Source organism: Odocoileus virginianus, chromosome 26 (genome assembly GCF_023699985.2).
Source record: "Odocoileus virginianus isolate 20LAN1187 ecotype Illinois chromosome 26, Ovbor_1.2, whole genome shotgun sequence".
Lineage (NCBI taxonomy): Eukaryota > Metazoa > Chordata > Mammalia > Artiodactyla > Cervidae > Odocoileus > Odocoileus virginianus.
The window spans coordinates 1,301,762-1,323,150 of NC_069699.1; the positions used below are offsets into that span (position 1 = coordinate 1,301,762).

General features: G+C 38.0%; 1 protein-coding gene across 4 annotated transcripts in view; it reads left to right on the plus strand.

The window, feature by feature from the left end:
- The window catches only part of ZCWPW2 (zinc finger CW-type and PWWP domain containing 2), a 151,369-nt gene that overhangs the window by 59,866 nt on the left and 70,114 nt on the right, over positions 1 to 21,389 (plus strand). For 3 of the 4 annotated variants that reach the window (XM_070455278.1, XM_070455276.1, XM_070455279.1), the window contains exons 2-3: positions 728 to 1,078; positions 9,433 to 9,592. In XM_070455278.1, the coding sequence (XP_070311379.1) occupies positions 786 to 1,078; positions 9,433 to 9,592 (453 nt within the window). In that variant the 5' untranslated portion in view covers positions 728 to 785. The remainder of the gene's footprint in view (positions 1 to 727; positions 1,079 to 9,432; positions 9,593 to 21,389) is intronic. The other variant, XM_070455280.1, reaches the window with a different exon arrangement.

Consider the following 21,389-nt stretch of genomic DNA (forward strand, 5'->3'; position numbering starts at 1 on the left):
ATAAGATCACAGAATTAGGGAACTGCCTGAATTTAAATCCCAACTGTATCATGTACTAGCTCTGGGACCTTAAACAAATTACTTGACTTTTCTTAGCTTTCATTTTCTCTCTAAAAATGGTCACACTGAGGTTGTTGGGAAGGCTATATAAGTGGTGTGCATTGAATAGTATATGGCCCAGAGTCAGCACTGAGTAAGATTTACCTATTATAGTGGCTTAGCAGTAAAGAATCTGCCTGCGATGCAGGAGATGCGGGTTCAATCCCTAGGTCAGGAAGATCCCCTGGAGAAGGAAATAGCAACCCACTCTTGTATTCTTGCCTGGGAAATCCCATGGACAGAGGAGCCTGGCAGGCTGCAGTCCATGGGGCTGCGGAGTCAGACACGACTTAGCAGCTAAACAACAGCAACAACGGTGGCAGAAGTACTGGGCATCTATTAGATGTATACTGCATAGTAGTAGAGTAGATATTATATAATGTTAACCTGTACCCTTTTCTGCTTCATCATACTTTCCTTATTTTTAATTTGGGAGCATTTTATGACCAGAATGAGGCTTCTGTTTTCTTCCTTTGTTTCTTGGTGGGTGGAAACACGACATGTTCAATGTTTACAGGGAAAAAGGTGCACAAACAAGGTAAAAAAGAGCTACTTCTCAGATTTTGGCCTGAGCTTTCTCTCCTTATCCCCTCAAATCTTTGTTCTGTTATTTTCCTTTTATTTCTAGGTTAAAAGCACTTACGGAAAAAGGAAAATTTGATAGTAAGATAATAGAATATTGTAATATGGCAATGAATTCCTCAGTGGAAAACAGCATATGTATAAACAAAGTATGGGTTCAATGTGAGAATGAAAGTTGTTTGAAATGGAGACTGTTATCAAATGAAGATAAAGCCAAAGTCAATCACAATGAACCATGGTACTGCTTCATGAACACTGACTCAAAGTACAATAACTGCTCTGTTTCTGAAGAAGATTTTCCTGAAGAGTCTCAGCTTCATCAAAATGGATATAGGATCGTCTATTCACAGCTCCCTCTTGGAAGCCTGGTTTTGGTAAAATTAAAGAATTGGCCAAGGTAAGATTTTTGTTGGTGTTTTCTAATAAACTTTTGTGGTATAATCTTGCTAATAAGTTTATTAACTTTCAAAACTTTTCAAACAATCAACTTCTATGTTGTTGTCTAACTTATTTATTGTTTTCTGGTCTCATTGTTATTCTTTCCCTGACTTGTTTGGGTTTAATTCTTCTTTGTCTAGTTTCTTAAATTGGAAGCTTAAATAACTGATTCATATCTTTTTTTCTTCCAGATATGGGCAATTAAAGCTATAAATTTCTCTTTAAGCACTACTTTAGCTATATCCCACAAATTTTAATATGTTTTGTTTTATTACTATTCAGTTTGTGATTTTTTTCTTTGAAATGAGTTATTAGAATTGTGTTTTAAAATGACCAAATATGGGATTTAAAAAACATTTTATTGTTATTGAGTTCTAATTTAAATCTCTTGTAGTCTGTTTCATTGGATCTTGTTTTATGGCCCAATGTGGCCAATCTTGAAAAAAATTTGCATTCTTTAATTATTGCCTAGATGCTTAAAATGTCTTTTTTCTTTTGATTTTTGTACACTTACTATTTTATAGCTCAGTGTTTCCCATTCTGGGTTGATTTCTCTAGTATGCAGCATGCATTTTCAGTATATAGTTTCAAGTCTTTTCATCTCGATTATTTTTTCTTAAATTATAATCAGTTTATTGTTGCATTGCTTTGATTTTATTTTTGGATTCCTGTGGTACTGATGGTGAATCTTCTCTGGTTAGCTTTGGTATTACTTTTTCTTCAGGAGTTTTCGTCTTTAAATTTACGGATTTTCCCTTTCCATGTGTTATTTTTCTGAAGGAGTTACCAGTTCTTGTGTTCTTCTAGTTCAGTCTTTATTGACAATTTTAAAATTTCTTTCAAGAGTTTTGCCCCTTCTCTATTCAAATCTTCCTTTTGTCCCATCACCTTGTTTTCATTTATATTCAGCTATTCACCATGACAAATATTAGATGTTTGCTTTCCTGGGGAGACTGTGATGGGTTCATCTAACACACAACACAGAACACATACAAGAGGTCTTCAGGTCAATACCTAGATATGTGCTCTTGCTCTATCACTTCCTGTTACGGACTGATTTGAGGTTCCCCCCAAAGGTCATATGTTAAATCTCTAGGTTCACAATGAGACTGTATTTGATATGAGAGCCTTTAAAGAGGTGGTTAAGTTAAAACAGGCCCTCATCCAGTCTGACTGGTGTTCCTGTAAGAAGAGAAACTTTGAGCACACAGTGGACAACCAGGGCCGTGTGCAGAGGCCAGCCCATGTGAAGACAGCATCTGCAACCCCGGGAGAGGCCTCCAGGAAAACCAGCCCCGCTGATACCTTGATCTGGGACTTCTACCTATAAGACCGTGGGAGAATAAATTTCTGTTTGTAAGCTCCCCAGTCTGTGATATTTTTCTATGGTAGCCTTAGCAAACCAATATACTTAATATCTTTGCAGATATGGAAATCTCTCAAATATGTACCTTTTGTTACTGAACGTTTTTCTAGGGATCAAATGTGAAATATTGTTTAAAAATACATATATGTTAATTGATATGCACATATATTATTTGATATATATAATTTATACACATATAATTGTTGTTGTTTAGTTGCTAAGTCATGTCCAGCTCTTTGTGACCCCATGGACTGTAGCCTGCCAGGGTCCTATGTCCATGGGATTTTCCAGGCAACAATACTGGAGTGGGTTGCCATTTCATTCTCCAGGGGCTCTTCCTGACCCAGAGACTGAATCTGCATCTCTTGTATTGGCAGGCAAGTTTTTTTTACCACTAAGTCACAAGGGAAACCCATTTAATAATAGGATGGGCTTGAAGAAGAACTAGAGTAAAAACAAATGTTTTTAAAGGCGTGAGTATGAGCACTTATTTTTGAAGTTACTTATGAAGGTATTTGTAGTCCCATGCTATTTTTCATACCTCTAACGTTTTGAAAGCAGAACATTTATATTTACTAATGGAAATTCTGAAGGTTCAGTAATTCTAATTCAAGAGACGGATTTGAATCTTGTCACTATGTCTGAAATATTACATTAGAAATTTGATTAGGAATTTCTTTTGCAGTTTTGTGCTTATAACTGAGGGTTAGAGTTTGAAATACGAATGAAGCATGTTTTACTCCAGTCCCTAAATTACCTCTAATCTGTGATTAAGACCATAAAAATGCTGCAAAATACAGCTGTACTCACCTTCTTGCTTACTGGAAAGAGTAAAATACATTTTGCTATGTAGTCACATAAATTCTTCTTTATAAACTAACTACAAATGAACACAGACTTAAAGTACAGACTAAGAAACTCAAATCTATTGCTTTATTGCTTATTCAGTACCACAAATACATAGAAAGATGATAACAGGATAAATTGCAGTAGTAGAATATAAAACTGGATTAACCTACTAAAAGCAGCCAAACATCAGTCCTTAATTAGGAAATATCGATACTGAAATTTCAAATGGGAAGACCAGTCAACTGACTGCAGAGACACTTGGCAGTGTAGCTTTAACGTGTGTGAGTTACTAGCCTTTGCCCTTACTGCTAACTGAGGGCTCGGAACTCAGTCTTATCAACATCTTCTCAGAAGAGTTCACATTCTCCTATAAAGCTAAAAAAGCTAAAGAGAAATTGATACAGAATCAAGAAATGCCTGCTTAATCACTGTATAATAAAAGCAAATAATAGTTAAGAGAACATCATTTTCTTTGTGGTCAAGCTCCATGAAAAATCTAATTATAGTAGTCATATTTGTCACCACATCATAAAATAACACACACTTATAAAAATACTTACGCAGTCTCTTGCCTTTGAGTTATGCCCATTTGAGCTTGAGGATGGGGCTGTCTTCATTGCTAGGAAGAGAAAGCTATAATGTTTAAGAAGTCTTAGAAAGAGCAAGGTAAAGGTAAAAAAGAACTTCATATTTCAGTATAGGAAAATACAATGTCAAGCAGAAGCTAGCCATTTTACACAGATGTTTTGCAAAGATTCCTCATAAATATGAAAATTAAAGAAAATATATTTGCATTCTAAATACTATGGGCCAAACAGTTCAACTCTGTCTGTAAGTTAGCAAGCCAATCCAGTGTTACTTTTTAGATATAGTATATATATTTAGGGCTTCCCAGGTGGCGCTAGTGGTAAAGAGCCTTCCTGCCAGTGCAGGAGTGGTAAGAACCTGGGTCTGATCCCTGGGTCGGGAAGACCCCCTGGAGGAGGGCACAGCAACCCACTCCAGGATTCCTGCCTGGGGAATCCCATGGACAGAGGAGCCTGGCGGGCTACGGCACGCAGAGTCTGACGTGACTGAAGCAACTTAGCACACACACATGTACTCATTCACAAATGAGATCTCTACTACATCTTTTCATTAACAGTATTATAAAATATTATTTGATTACTTCTTATTTGCATACTTACATACTTTTGTATGTAAATATGTGTGTGTATGTGTAGAGATGAGAAATTTCCTTTTTCCATTGGTCCCTGCTGTTAGGTACAGCAAAGAGATTTCTTGGCAAATATAACAGTAAGTTAGTGATGATTCCAACTCATCCATTTTGTTTCCTATAGATTAAGGATGAAGCTCAAGTAAAATTTGCTATCTCCTTAAACATCCAGACTACAGTTTTAAAAATGTATTTATTTCTTCTCATTGGTTATAAATATATGGCAGCCGATATCATGCTTAAGCTTCAACTTCTGTTGCAGGCAGTAGCTATCTTAGATCATTTCCACTGGATAAAGAAAGTATAAAACATCAGTTTCTTTGTGATATATTTTCTGTTCCTTTGAAATTTCTTGCACTGCCTAAGTTTCCAACTTCCTGCTGCAAGTAGATTTCAATACCCAATGTCCGTTTGACCTTGCTGCGTTTGTACATTTTACCTTCCACCGCCCACAGGCTCTAAGATTGACTGTACATTTTTCCTTGTAATTCTGATATCCTTTCCTTGGGTTGTTGACTCTTACTTTCCCTGTCCACCTTTCAGCCCCCACACAGCACTTCAGAATTTCTTCTCAATATGAACATGAAAAATCAGGAAGTAGAAATGCACAGTGCATTATCAACATTGACAGTTTGGGAACTCAGATTGAGGTCAGAGTGAGGGTGAAACTGGACGTCAACTTCTTTCTTCAGTTACAGCAAATCAGAGCAGATGATGGATGTCGCAGCTGGAGAGAAGTAATCATGTTTTCTACATCTTTTGCCTCTGCTCAGCTTTCCCTGCAGTTCGGCACATTCTGTTTTAGCTGAGATATGCAAACTTGGAGTCAGATAATTCCTTTGCATCACCTGAAAGTGCCCAAGTTATTTGGACATTTGATAATGCTTTTCATAATTCATCTTCAAATCAGTATGCAGCATTTTCTGTAATATATTTCGAATAATGAACAGAAGCTTTTCTGTTGGCATCTAATTCTTTTTAGGACTCATCTCTTTATATTTTATAGAGTAATTAAGTTGAATACTCTTGGACCCAATAGGTTTCACTTAAAAAATAGTATCAGAATTTGTGTCAGAAAAGTAGCAGCTCATCTAACACATAAAAACTGCCAAATATTTCTTTCGTGTGTTAAATATCAGATATCCATTTTCTGAGACTGTTTTAAACTGAATGAAGTAGGTACTGCTTATAATTTGGTATTGGGTTGGTAGTAATCCTTTTTAAAATTTCAGTGAGGTGCAAATCACCTAATATTAAACATGAACCCCTTATGTTTTATAAAGAGTTTAAACAAATAGAATGTAACAATCACAGTTGGGTTGCCTTTAAAATAGTTATTAATCATGTTGAAGGACACACTTGTTCCTTGATTTCTTGTAAGTTGGGTATCTCCATTGCAGCTGCCACTCATTCTTAGTTATTTATCTACCTGTTGAAGTCTTCTTTTGAGTGGATTCCTTCAGAAATGTAGGTTTCCAAAATAGGTTTAAAATATAAATTGAACTCAAGTTTAACTCTTAAGCGCAGTCCAGTACGAGTTGCCAAATACCAGTAAGATGCTGTGATGTGAGTCTGGTGACAACCAGATGGTCCTCTTCATTTAGGTTCTGAACTCTCACTTGACTTTCCATTATCATTTCCACTTCTTCCCAAGTATTTGACTTCTTTGGATGTCAGGTTGTTGGACTCAGTTTTTCATTCTCTGTCATGTCCATGCATTCTCAGACATGTCCAACTCTTTGCAACCCTGTTAGCTGTAGCCCTCCAGGCTCCTCCTTCCATGGAATTTCCCAGGCAAGAATACTGGACTGGGTTGCCATTTCCTTCTCCAAGGGATCTTCCCAACCTGGGGATCAAACCCACATCTCCTGCATTGCAAGGCAGAAGATTCTTTACCACTTGAGCTATCCAGGCCCTTTCATTCTCTAACCCTTATTTTCTCACAATTCTAGGGGCTAAAAGTCTGAGGTCAGCGTGTCAGCAGGGTTTATGTCTTCTGAGGCTTCTCTTGGCTTGTGGGCAAGTCTCTCTTTTTGTCTTCTTGTGGTCTTTCCTCTGTATGTGTCTAGATCCTAACCTTTTTTTTTTTTCTTTTTTTTTTTTTCAATTTATTTTTATTAGTTGGAGGCTAATTACTTTACATCATTACAGTAGTTTTTGTCATACATTGAAATGAATTAGCCATGGATTTACATGTATTCCCCATCCCAGTCCCCCCCTCCCACCTCCCTCTCCACCCAATCCCTCTGGGTCTTCCCAGTGCACCAGGCCCAAGCACTTGTCTCATGTACCCAACCTGGGCTGGTGATCTGTTTCACCCTAGATAATATACATGTTTCAATGCTGTTCTCTTGAAACATCCCACCCTCGCCTTCTCCCAGAGTCCACAAGTCTGTTCTATACATCTGAGTCTCTTTTTCTATTTTGTATATAGGGTTATCGTTACCATCTTTCTAAAGTCCATATATATGTGTTAGTATACTGTAATGGTCTTTATCTTTCTGGCTTACTTCGCTCTGTATAATGGGCTCCAGTTTCATCCATCTCATTACAACTGATTCAAATGAATTCTTTTTAATGGCTGAGTAATATTCCATGGTGTATATGTACCACAGCTTCCTCATCCATTCGTCTGCTGATGGGCATCTGGGTTGCTTCCATGTCCTGGCTATTATAAACAGTGCTGCGATGAACATTGGGGTGCACGTGTCTCTTTCAGATCTGGTTTCCTTGGTGTGTATGCCCAGAAGTGGGATTGCTGGGTCATATGGCAGTTCTATTTCCAGCTTTTTAAGAAATCTCCACACTGTTTTCCCTAGTGGCTGTACTAATTTGCATTCCCACCAACAGTGTAAGAGGGTTCCCTTTTCTCCACACCCTCTCCAGCATTTATTGCTTGTAGACTTTTGGATAGCAGCCATCCTGACTGGCGTATAATGGTACCTCATTGTGTCCAGCTCAACTCCAGAAAAATAAATGACCCAATCCAAAAATGGGCCAAAGAACTCAACAGACATTTCTCCAAGGAAGACATACAGATGGCTAACAAACACATGAAAAGATGCTCAACATCACTCATTATCAGAGAAATGCAAATCAAAACCACAATGAGGTACCTAACCTTTTTTATAAGGAAACTAGTCATGTTGGATTAGGGCCTGCCTTTTAACTTGGTTACTAGACCCTATCTCTAAATAGAGTCACATTCTGAAATACTTGGAGTCAGGACTTGGACATATGAATTTGGGTTGGTGAAAGGGAAAGTCAGGTCGCACAGTTGTGTCTGACTCTTTGTGACCCCGTGGACTGCAGCCCACCAGGCTCCTTCATCAGTGGGGTTTTTCAGGCAAGAATACTGGAGTGGGTTGCCATTGGGTTGGTAGGATGACACAATTCAGCCCATAACGATGGTACTTTATAATATTTTAATTTGCCAAAACCCCAAATGTGTGAAGTGTATGTTCCTTTGAACTTTGAAACAGCACAGTGAGGACCCAGAGTGACAGTAAGTCCTCGTTACCTGCTAGCGGCCTCATGTCTTGTGCAAGGCAGAACAAGAAACTGGGCCTTCTAACTTGAACTTCACTGCCTTTCTTGCTCTGCAGTACTGCGAACTGAAGTAGAACTTGATAACTGTACAGCTTTTGCATGCTCGGGTGTGTTAGCCATGCATATTTTGAATCTTGATCTGTAAAGTTTAGTCAGATTGCTACTGTGCACCCCTTAGTCCCGGGCTTCCCCAGTGGCTCAGCAGTGAAGAATCCGCCTGCAGTTCAGCAGCCACAGGAGACGTGGGTTCGATCCCTGGGTTGGGAAGATCCCTTGAAGGGAAAGGCTACACATTCCAGTATTCTTGCCTAGAGAATTCCATGGACAGGGGAGCCTGGCGAGCTACAGTCATGGGGTCGCAAAGAATCAGACACAATTGAAGTGACTGAGCACACACACATGCATTCCTTAATCACAGCTTCCTGATCTTCATTCTTTATTCTTTGAGCAGTAGGTCAGAGTCTTCTGTGATTGGTTAAAAAAAAGGCTAAAACTTAGTGGATGTATATGCTGTTTTTGCCAAGTGGGAAACTGAAACATATCAAGGAGTTTCTGGAGGTTGTGTCATGAAAGAACACACCCCTAAAGACTTGTTTTTAGTGAAGGATAATGTTATTTGCAGTCTTTCCTGGTGGCTCAGGTGGTAAAGAACCCTCCTGCAGTGTGGGAGACCTCGGTTTGATCCCTGGGGTGGGAAGATCCCCTGGGGAAGGGAATGACTGCCCACTCTAGTATTTGCAGTACTGAGGATATTTACCATTCGGTCACTGCCAGTGGAACAGATGTGGTGAGGAGGATGAAAGCAGGACTGCTGCTTTTGTTTCTGCTTTTCCCAAAGTCACTACAGCATCCAGTGTCGGCACAGCCTGAGTTACCAGTCCCTTTCGGCATCCTGGTTCACGGATCGCCAGCTCTCTCCTACCAAATCAGTGGGTTAACATTTCAATAGTCAATCATTACAGTTGGTGAGAGTTGACTCAAGCCTGCCATGAATCCGGTGACTCTTTTTCTCTTAGCTTTCCTGTTAGCAGTGCCTAAATGTCCCTTATAGACCCTGGAAATCATTCTTTTGTCTCATGATTCTTTCTTCTCACATCTTATGAATATCTTCAGCATGTGACTGTTTCAAAACTTTCTATATTTACAGAGATACAACTGATTACTTGTATCAATTGAATATTCTACTTAAAAGACTAAAATATGAATGTCTTTAAAATTTGTAAAAAAGTTATTAAAATTCAAAGGAGGCAGTTTGACAGATGTTTGTGATAGATGTATTAATGTCTACCTTTTTTAAAACATGAAAATAATTAAAAATATTTTCTTTTGAAAGTTGGCCAGGGATACTTTGCCCTGACCCTTTTAAAGGGAAGTATGTGACCTATGATCTGGATGGAGATGTTGAACAATATCACGTAGAATTCCTGGGTGATCCCCGTTCGAGATCATGGATAGATGCAGCATTTGTTGGACATTATAGTATCACATTAAAGGTGGGTACACTAATGTCAAAACTTTGTTCTTGTTCCACTTGTTTTTAATGATGACCATTTTCTCTCATATTCTAAAAGATATATAGTTTTTTACTTTTATGTTTATATGAACAAAATAGTATGTATTATTTGTTTAAACTCAAATATTGGTATTTTTAAAACAGCCTTTTCAAAGAAAGTATGGATATAAAAATAGCCACGAGGTAGTTTTAAATTTTATTTCTCTAATGGCTATATAGTATCAATCAACAGAGCACTCTCCATAATTGCCTTTTGAAATAGTTTTAAGATTATCATTCAATAACTTTTCAGTTCTCTTGAGAAAACTCTTAAGTTATAGCCCTAGCTCACAGGAAAGATTAATTATGGAATGCAACCAGATTTTTTCAAATTTCAAACAGAATATTTCATTATACTAACTCCTCCAGTATTTTTTTATTCTTTTTAAACTTTTTAAATCACAGTCTACAATTAATGAATAGACTGAATTCTCAAGTTGATGAGAGTAAGTGAATTGAACCTATTTTCATGGGTTTGGTTTAGTTGTTATAAATTAATTCAATTATCTATATCTGTATTCTAATACTGAAACTTTTCATCTGCAAACTATGCTTTCATTAGAAATCTGATTAAAAAGTAGATATCAAAAGTGTGAATGCCTTTGACTCAATTTGGATGGTTCCTATTGTAGACTGAGAAGTATATATATATATATATTCAGATATACATATAAATGTATGTACATTTAAGACACGCCATTTAATCCACAGTAAAAGTAAATCTGTGGAAATTTGAGTTACTTGCCGATGGACTTAACTGAATCTCTGGCCATACTGTATCTTAGTTCCATTCGGCTTGAAAGCAGTGGGTAGGGAAGGCTGATTCAGTGGGATGTTTGTGTGGAATAGCATCACATGCATTCCTTTTTGGTGGCTGTGAGCCAGTCGTGTTGGTATGAGGCACCTGTCCGCTCACTTGTTGCCTGGGCACTTCTGACACCCTCAGGAGACAGGGGGAAAGTTCTCCCTCTGTGCCCCTCCCCTTTTCTAAAAGACACAGGAACCATCCAGCTTCTCGTGGAGCACACCTTAGAGTCCCAGCTGTTTGACAAGTGTGATAAAGAGCAGAGCATTCTTAAAAAATTATATTTAAACATCTGTAAAAAATCAAAGTGTAGACAGAAAACCACAAAATTCTGTAAAGCAGCTAACCTTCATTTAAAAAATTAATAAATTTAAAAAAAAATCAATGTGTATTTTTAGTTGTCTGAACTAGTGTTACTCTCAGGATTTGAGTTCTGTCAGGATCAATTTAAGTAGTCTGATTCCAGTGAGCATACTGTTGGTCCTTGGGACAAGGGAAAAATCTGCTGCAAAATAAAACTAAACTCAAGAATAAGGTCTGAAAACTCAAGAATAAGGTCTGAAAACAAAACTAAACTCAAGAATAAGATCTGAAAACATTAAAGCAAACTTGGAAACTTTTGCAAATACCAGGAATTTAGGGTGCTTAAATTAAACAGGTTCCTAAAGCAAGAATCACAACAGAAAAAATAAAGCATTTGTTTCATGTCTCTGTCCACCACTCCCGCAGTTGGCTGGCGCCTGGGTGAATAACTGCCTGCATACCCATGGACTCTGGGAAGGCTCTTGCCTCTGCTGTGATTCACAGTACCTACCTATAGGCTCTTATCTCTTACTCTCTTCTTGTTTGTGTCTTCTTTTTCCCTTCCTTTCTTGGAGCTGATAAAATGAGAATGCCTTCTTCTGTGTGTCTCTTCTTTCAAGACTGAAATCTTAGTTTCCCTTTACCTCAGTTGGCACATGCCTGGCTGTCCTGATGTGCTCAATCCCCTACTCCTGGCTACCTAAGGATCTCCACTTGCCAGGAAGGAGACTCACAGATGACTGACACCTCATTATTCCAATGAAAAATCAGGGAGCGGAAAGGGAAGAGGTCACTCAGCTCAGGAAATGCTGACAACCATGACAGGAAAATGGTCAAAAGTCATCCATATAAGAAATCATTTGAAAATGTATAACATCAAACTATGTAATACCCAGGGGTGACTGAGATATCCCTGTTCCTTGGAGATGGAGATAGTACTGATTCCAACCTGCATTTCAGTTGCCTCAACTTCCCAGGAATTTAATACATTATGTCTTCTCTTCACTGGGGCCCCTTCCTCCCCAGATACTGTCTCTGCACTGTACTACATTGATCCAGATACTAAATTCACACTCGTGCTCCCATAAAAATATCACTTACATGAAAATAACATGTATTAGACAATATAGACCTTCTTCAGGATTTTTGTAGAAGAGAAGGAGAATGGTTGCACATTACACTTACCATGTCAGCTCCTTTTCTAAAAGCAGACAAACAATGATAAGCATGTATCTCTCTCATTGCTCAAACTGACTACATCTTACTTCATATATTATTTCAATATTAATTTCTCTTTATTTGTATAAGCTTAGTTTAACAAGTGATTAAATACTATTTCAGAGTTTTCACTGACTGTGGATTGTATCTATCTTGTGTGTGTTTTATGGTGGGAGAGGAATAAACTCTTCTAGAAAGACATTATATGCATTTATGAGAAAATAAAATATTTTTTCAGTTTAGATTCTGAAAATGTTAACTATTCTCCTTTACTTCATGTTTGTCTAGGCTTTTGCATTTTTTTTTTTTTGGTAGTCACTAAAAAGTTGATATGTTTATGGGACCACTGACATTAATTTCATTGTTGAAAGCACAACAGAGCTCTGTCACTGTGAATGAATATGTATATGAATATATGGTTGATAAACTTTTCCCCATTAAATAAAATTACTCATTGATATACTGGGATACATTTTAGAAAAAAGTTGAAGGCTATATTCAGATTTTGTATTTGTAACTTATGTTAGTTTACTCATACATTTTATTTTTTCATTAACTAGAAAATCAGTAATCTAAAGATGGGTGATATTCCCTTCCCCTTTTTAAAAAAACATTGATTCCCTTATAGTATATATTCAGAATACATAATTACTCAGAGAAAATAGACATGGCATGTGCTAGATAACTATTAGAGTTAATGCATGGAGTACAATTCTTTCCCCAATTAGCACAAATGTTTTTTCTTTTATATTTAGTAGGTCCATGTCTGCCGAACCCATTATTTGCAAGTTTTTTCTTTTGCTCCATAGACTACATGACTTGGTTTAGCATTTCTTAAGCCTGGCTTTGCATTAGAAGGCTTTATAAAGTGATAACAACAACAAAAATAGCAGCAGCCAAAACACAGCAGTGCCAGCACTGTATTCTACTGGATCACTTAACTTAGAAGCTTTTGGATGAAGGCCAAGTCTCTCAGATGAGTCTGAAGTGCGTCTCAGAGGGAGACAGAGAGAGAGAGAGAGAGAAGCACTGACTATGTTTTTTCAACTTGAGACATCAGAGTTTTGTTGGTTTATTTCTGTGTACATGCTGAGTCACTCAGTCGTGTCTGACTCTTTGCGACCCCATGGACTATGGCCCTCCAGGCTCCTCTGTCCGTGGGATTTTCCAAGCAAGAATGTTGGAGTGGGTTGCCATTTCTTCCTCCAGGAGATCTTCTTGACTTAGGGATCAAACCTGCATCTCCTACTTCTCCTGCATTGGCTGGTTTCTTTACCCCTGAGCCACCTGAGAAGTCCTTGGTTTATCTCTGCTAGTGCAGTGATGTAACTGTGGTCATGGCTCACTGTCTCAGGACGCCTTTCTCCTACTTCCTTTGTTAGTCTTTCACTTTGGTTTTCCTGGAGATGATGCTGACTGCCATAGGCTCTCGTGTCTAACCCAGAAATGAGAGTTTTTCTGAACAAAGCTTTAAAGTCATACTTGTTATTCAACACTATACATAATTTATGGATATTGCTGATCAAACTGATGTATAATTTAAATGTAATATTTATAGCATGTTTTAGTTGATCATCTATCTTATAGGTTATTACTGGACATAAATAATGTACTCCAACCAATGCCTGCTTGGATTATACTTTTCTAGTTCTTTATACGGCCAAGAAAATGTAAGTATTGCACTCCTGATGCTGGGAGGCTCTTGTGGTAAAATTTAGCTTTTTTCATCCATGATGTGAGCGGATTTTTTTTGGCTATGTATTTCAACAGTCTGCTGTCTTCTCTCTGGAGGATATACCTGTAGATGTGCAAGCACTTCTTTGGGTACTAGAAGTCATTTGAGTATTTACCCGTTGTAGTGTGGAGCTGCCTGTGTTTTGCAGGGAGATATAAAAGGGAGCGATGTGGTATTGCTAAATGTGTGCTCTGCAGCTCCTAGAATTCTGCTTCCTGATTGGGGTGGTCATTAATATTGTTCACCAAAATGTTCCAGGTTTCTGCCTTCCTGTTATAAAGTAGAGATGCAGGTCTGATATTCCTGTGCAGGGTGAGGCCAAAGAGTTATGAGTGAGTGAGGAATATCTGAGCACACGACTGTGTCAGTGCAACATCCTCTCGTCTTCTCTCTTCTGGCTCCATGATCGATAATGTTTGAAATTTTGGTTTGCTGCTCTCTCAGCCTGGATCCCTGGACCACTCTTAGCAAAGGCCTCCAGTGCCAACAAATAACAGATATGCAGTGTGAAGAAGAAATAAACTGGTCTTATGTTAAGTCCCTAGGATTATTCTGACAGATAAACTAATGATAGCAGAGAGGACGTTACAGTTCTTTGTAAACTGTGTCTTTAGAAGAACCATTCCTGAAGCTTCAGTACTCTTCACAATATGGCCGGATGACTGAAGTCACATTACTCTTAATTTCTCCAGTCTATAAATAGAAATAACACAACCTATAGTAATTTAGGGGCTTCACCAATGACTCATTGGTAAAGAATCCACCTGCAATGAAGGAGCTGCAGGAAATGCGAGTTTGATCCCTGGGTTGGAAAGATCCCCAGGTGGAAACCTTGGCTACCCACTCCATTATTCTTGCCTGGAGAATCCCATGGACAGAAAAGGCTGGTGAGCTGCAGTTCATAGGGTTGCAAAGAGTCGGTCACAACCGTACCAACTTAGCACATATAGTAATTTATCAAATAATTTGGTTTCTTCTCTGTATCATGATAAACATATGGATAGAAATTACCAACAGTGATGATGCATTGAATGTAAATTTGGTCCAGTAAATATCCTCCAGTGGAGGGCTCTGATTGTCAACATGTCCTGCAATGACTCCAAAATCTAAAGGTGAAGTCGCTCAGTCGTGTCCAGCTCTTTGCGACCCCGTGAACAGTAGCCCGCCAGGCTCCCCCATCCATGGGGTTTTCAAGGCAAGAATACTGGAGTGGGCTGCCATTTCCTTCTCCAGGGGATGTTCCTGACCCAGGGATCGAACTAGGGTGTCCCACATTGCAGGCCGACTCTTTACCAGCTGAGCCAACAGGGAATCCCCAAAACTAAACAAGCCCATAAATCACAGTCATGGATTTGAACCCATACCATAGGTCAGGGATTGGGTGGATCCTTTTATAATAATATAATTCAATAATATATAATATGTATATGTACATATTATAGCATTTATTATAATAAATGTAGTATTTAAAGACTCACGGCAACCCCATGAAATAGGCATCATCACTGTTGACGTATGGAAGGAACTGAGAGTCAGGCTCCATGTCTAACCCAAGGTCAGTCAGCTACTAGGTGACAGGGCAGTGATTAGTGTCAGTATGTCTAACCCCAAAGTCCATTCTTTTGTTTTATGCCTTGCCAGTTTGCATATGCATAAGCATCAGCCTAATTTATTATTGAATGTTTTCCACATTTGCACCTAATAATAGAGGAATATTTTCACCTTTTAATCCTAATATGCATGTTGAATGATGGCAGTTTCTTGTAGACTTGTTTTTTTATTTGCTGCTTGATGTTCCTCTTTGCAGAACTAGTGGCCAAGCAGAACTCTTGCTGTTTTCAAATTACAATTGAAATAGTCATTTGACATGTCTAGATTAACATCTATTTGAGCAAGTATTTTGCTTCTAAGATTTTATTAGGATTCAAACTCTAAGAATGTAGTCTTTAAAAAGGATTAGAGAATTAGTTTATAACTAGATCATCAGGCAGCATTTTGCTCTTAGAGTAATGAAGTAAAACGATACAAATTTATTTAGCTTGTTCTCATCAAATGTGGCCACATTTGCCAGAAGAAAGTGTACGTGTGTGTGTGTTTGCACCATGTTCCTGTTGGCAAATAAGCTGTATAGCTACCAAACTCTCAGTAAATTTTTATCATTCTGATTCCATGTTTAGTATAAAATATGTTGTAATTTTAGTATTATTGGATTTAGATTTTTGTTTGTTTGCTTGTTTTCTAAGCATCCTTTAGTTTTTGACCTGAAGAAAGCTATGAATTATTTGTGAATAATCTGCCAAGAAAACTCATAGAAATGTATTAGGAGAATGAAGTTGTCATAGTGATTAAAAGGCAGGCTCTAGAACCATCCTTTGGGTTTGAAGGTAGGCTGTCTGCTTACTAGATATTTGTCCTGAAGCAAGTCATTCCTGAATCAAGTCATTTACCTTTTACCAGTCCCACACACCTCATCTTAAAATGGAAGTTATAATAGTAGATGCTTCATAGAGTTGTTACAGGGTTAACTGAGATTACATGTGCAAAGCACTTAGCATGGTGCTTATCATATAGTAGGCTTTTAATAAACATTAGTTCATACTGTCATTGGAAATACAGGTGAAATACAAGTTACATTATTTATTTCCTCTTCCTGGAAACCCACATCTATAGGAGAGAGTACCAAAAAAAAAAAAAAAAAAAAAAATTACCAAGAACAGTAAGGTGGAGAATATCTTTTCTTCTGACGAAGATTTTATGTGAAAAAATAACATGATTTTAGTGTTTTTTATCAGCCAATATGTTGCTCCCCAAAATTGAGGGAGATAGGGCTAAGTGATCATGTTATTCTTTGAGTTTTCAGCACATGACTGGAAGTGGTCATTGATGTGGTGCTTTTTACTTTAGTGTGAATAAAAGTGCTGAGACTTCTTGAGAGCAGGAGATAGGTTAGAGCCTTCTTAATCTGACTTCTTGGTGAATGAATTGTCCACAGTATCAGCAATGCCTCAAGAATAGTTTTCTTTGATGGAATTTGGAAGGAGACTAGGGAATATTATCTTTTATGTTCTTTGCAACTGAATAAAACCAGTTTTTTTTCCTATATCTCTATTCTGTCTCTTTGATTCAGTCATATTTGTATATACTGAGTTTGCTGCTCCAAATAAATTATTGAATTCACCTCTGTCATCTCTCAGCTTCATCTCTTATGAATTTAGAGAGCTGTGAACTTGTACTGAAGTTAAAAGTCCAAATCCACATAATATGACCAACTTTACTCAGTTGATAAAGGAAGGAACAGGTGGGCTACCTTTCCCATCATCAAATGCAAGAAAAATTTATTAAGCAACAGCCAGATTTCTCACATTCCTCAGCAGAACAGCAATAATCTTTCCTAAGGAATTCTCAACTTTCGAGAAGTGGTTATTTTCAGTTAAAGAAACCAGAGTCAGATTATTGTTTTTAAACCAAAATATAAGGCTCAGTAAATTGCCTTCAAGGTAATTTAATCCCTTATGAGTAATTTAATCCCTTATGAAATAAAGCTGCCTTATAATGAGATGTCTCTGTTGAGGTTGTTAAATTAGTAAACAGTTGCAGAGTAACTTTTTGATGCATTCTTCCATCAAGGAATGGTGATGTCCAAAACTCAAAACCATGTAACTGAAAGTCTACAATTTATATATTAACTTCTCTTTTCTTTAATGTGTCCACTTTTTAAAAAAGTATCTTCTGAAAAATAAATAAATATCTTCTAACCAATTACTAGGAACCCTCTGTGACTCAGGCAAAACCCTAAACAGTGCAGATTAAAGTAACTTTGAATATAAATTCCAGAATTATCACTTTCTTCCCATTTTGTTCAGCTCACAGTATATGAGCTGATTGTGTCACATATTTAACCATCCTCTTCTCCTGGCTCTCCCACCTGCTTGTGTGATTCTATTTTTAAATAGAATCTGAGCATCTGTTTGTAATAAATACAACATTTGTTTTCCCACAAACACATATTCCCTAAAAAGCAAGCAAATGTGGAGTAGAAAACAGCAGCCAAGAATGTTAACTCTTTTAGGCTCAGGTCTTGAAATCCTTTAAGCCCAGCCTGACTGTTTAGGTATCAGAGCAAATTAACACATGACTGCTTTAAGCCTTTTCTCCCTCTTCTGTTTAACATCCCAGTTGCAGCAGGCAGCCTGGACAGAACCCTAGGAGACAGTGGCCCTGGAGATTTCACGGACCTTTAAAGTTATCAGTTGACCCAGCGCTCAATCTTGTTCCTGTGCTTTATTTATCAATATATTCACTATCATTTTTATTGTTGTAATACTAGAGTGGGTTGCTCTTTCCTTCTTCAGGGGATCTTTCTGACCAAGGGATCAAACCTGCGACTCCTGCTTGGCAGGAGGATTCTTTACCACTGAGCCACTTGGGAAGTCCCGTTATCAGTTTAGCAGTAAAACGTGTGTATGCCCACTTGATATGGACTTAATGGTACATTCAGTTTTGTGAAATAAAAATTCTACAGCTTGAGATAAAAATATGTGAGATACCTTAAATTGTACACAATAAATAAAATTAAGGTTTTTATTTTTTAATTGTGATAAAATATATGTAACATAAAATTTACCATTTTAACTGTATATCTAGTGGTGATTTAAGTTTGTAACCACTAATTAATAATCCTAGAAAAAAATTTTCCTAAGCAATGTAAATATGACCTGATTCAGAAATTGCCAGATGGCAGTTTCCTATAATTTTCAACACAGTTTATTTCTTATGATAATGACCTACAAGCTCTTCATAACATCATCTTTGAGGTTTGTGCAACGATATTGCCTTCTAGTGAAATATCATCTTATAGTCATTGAGCCCATGAATTCTGGAGCCAGATTGCCCATGTGTGAATGCCAGCTCTTTCACTCACTGGCTCTATGAACTTGGGCAGTGTCTAAACTCAGTGCCTCAGTTCCCTTATGTGTAAAATGAGAAAAGTACCTACCTTGCAAGCTAGGTGGGAAGTTAAAAAAAAAAAAAAAACTGTGAAGTGCTTCAGACTGTCCCTGATACGTAGTGTACTATATAAGCACTGGATAAATTAGTGGATACAAATAACAATGGACTCATTAATAGTAGAATTGCTCTGGACATAAAGTACACAGTCAACTCCTCCCTGTTGTTGATAATAGTTTCTGTCTCGTTTTCTTGGACTGCAGACACTATATGATAAATGTTTACATTCTGATCATTTATGACATTGATACTCAATGTTTAAAAACACTTTACAATTTATAAAGTACCTTTTACACATGCTATCTCATGGGATTTTCGTTTATTGTTAAGAAACTTGGGTCTCAGGTTAGGTGACTTGCCTGAGGTCACACAAGAGTAGAACTGGGACTCAAGCCCAGGTCTTCTGACTGCAAGTTCAGGTTTTTACATTATATGACAGCCTGCTTGGTTTACATTGGACCATCTGTTTCTAATCTTTATAAGCATACCAAATTCATAATAAGCTATCATCTATAAACTGGAAAATCACAAAGCTCTTCTTATTGGTCTCCAGTTATTAATTCAGCCAATTTGATTAATTAACTTAATCTTTAGCCAGAGCTTTTCAAAGTTGGACAAAGATGTGAAGGCTCTTTTCACCTTTAGTGCACTGATTCTTAGCCATGGATATTGGGCCTCTGCATGGCTGTCATTAAAACTTAGTATATATTTCATTCCCTTGTAACCTTAAAAGTAATTGGTTATTACTAATGCAAACATTGGTATCCTGATACCAGGGTTTGTTTCTTGTTGTTGTTTGTTTGTTTTACTCTGTTTTTGTTTGCCAAACTTGCTCATCATCACATTCTCCTATAGAGTTCTTTAAAAGTATATATTCCTGATGGATTTCCTTGGTGGTCCAGTGATTAAGAATCAGCCTTCCAATGCTGAGGACACAGGTTTGATCTTCAGTCAGGGAACTAAGATCCCAAAGACTGCGGAGCAGCTAAGCCTCCGTGCTGCAGCTACTGAGCCATGCTGTCTAGATCCTCAGGCGCCTCAACAGGAGAAGCTTGAAGCTGCAGCAAAGACCCAGTGTAGTCTGTATATGTATTCCTGAACCTGCATCCTGGGGGGTGTCTGAGGAATCACTCTATAGCAGATTATCTCCCCATATACCTATGCTCTGCTTTACTACAATTAGCTAAAGAAGAGATATATAAAAACGTGTTCTTTTTATTGTGTTTACCTTGTGGAATTTAAGTCGTCTCAGGTGTAACAGTGGTAAAGAATCTGTCTGCCAATGCAGGAGATGCAAGAGACGCAGGTTCAGTCCCTGGGTCGCAGTATCCCCTGGGATAGGAAATGGCAACCCACTCCACTATTCTTTCCTGGAAAATCCTGTGGAGAGAGGAACCTGGTGTGCTTTATTAATGTGTTTATGAGTCCATGTGCTAAAGAGGCAAGGCAAATCTTTAGCAAAACTGTGATATTGGATCCCCCTGTCCCTTTAAATAATTCCTCTCTTGGTGGTGACTGATTTTTTCATTGCTGTGGTAGCTGGAGGCCTCTTTCCTTCTCTCTTCTCTCAAAATCAGGTCTACACATTAAATGACAGAAGTATTTGCTGTAGGAAAAGGGATGTCAGTCCAGATAACAGACCAGCCTGAGATGTTAGTCTGTGTGTGTGTGTGTGTGTGCTCAGTCAGTCAGTTGTGTCCAACTGTAGCCCGCCAGGCTCCTCCATCCATGGGATATTCCAGGCAGGATTACTAGGGTGGGTTGCCATTTCCTACTGCAGGGCATCTTCCTGACCTAGGGATCGAACTCACATCTCTTGTATCTCCTATACCGGCTGGTGAATTCTTTACCACTGCGCCACTGGGGAAGCCCCAAAATGTTAGACTAGGGCTCCTTTAAAAACAACACACACTGGTTGTTTATCCATCTTGTTAGGAAAAGAACTTCGATATTCAAAATACTTAGAAAACATATGTTAAAGTCTAGATGAATGAAAAGCTTAGCTGGTAGCCTGTGGTTTTTCTAATATGTCCATTGGACTGTTTTACCTAAAGTTGCTTGACTTCCTTCCCCTCCCCCTCCCCACAGTTCAGGGCCTGCTCAGGCGTGCGTCAAACCAAGTAATGGAATCGCCTTAAAGGTTTGACTGTCACATTTTCTTACTCTTTCCTTTCTGCCTAATTTCTCTCCTAGTACTCATTGCATTCTTGGCATTATCTTTGAAGTTGATGTAAGGGATCAGACTAAATAGAGCTGGAGCTTTTTTGGGGGGAAGGGAGGTCAACTGGCTCATACTTTCCAGTTTTGTTGGATGTGGGAAACCTAAGTTATTTTGATCTTAAAATCTGGCTGAGTTAGAGTAAGCAAATTCCTATTTATGATTTTGAAACCATTATTGTTTCCAGAGCTCAATACTTTGAATGAGCTATCTAAATCATCCAGAACTTGTGTTAAAGATGGCAGGTGAGAGAGGAGGCAGGCATTACGAAGCCCAGGCATGTGAGGTGCACAGAGGTGCTCTGACTATCTTCTATGGCATCAGAGGAATGAGAATGTTAAGATTGCTGGTTGCTATTGCAGAAATCCAATTTAAGGAAGACAAGATATCCTTATGATTAACTTCCTACTGAACCTTAAGTGAAAACAGTAGCTTTGGCCTGATAGGAAATA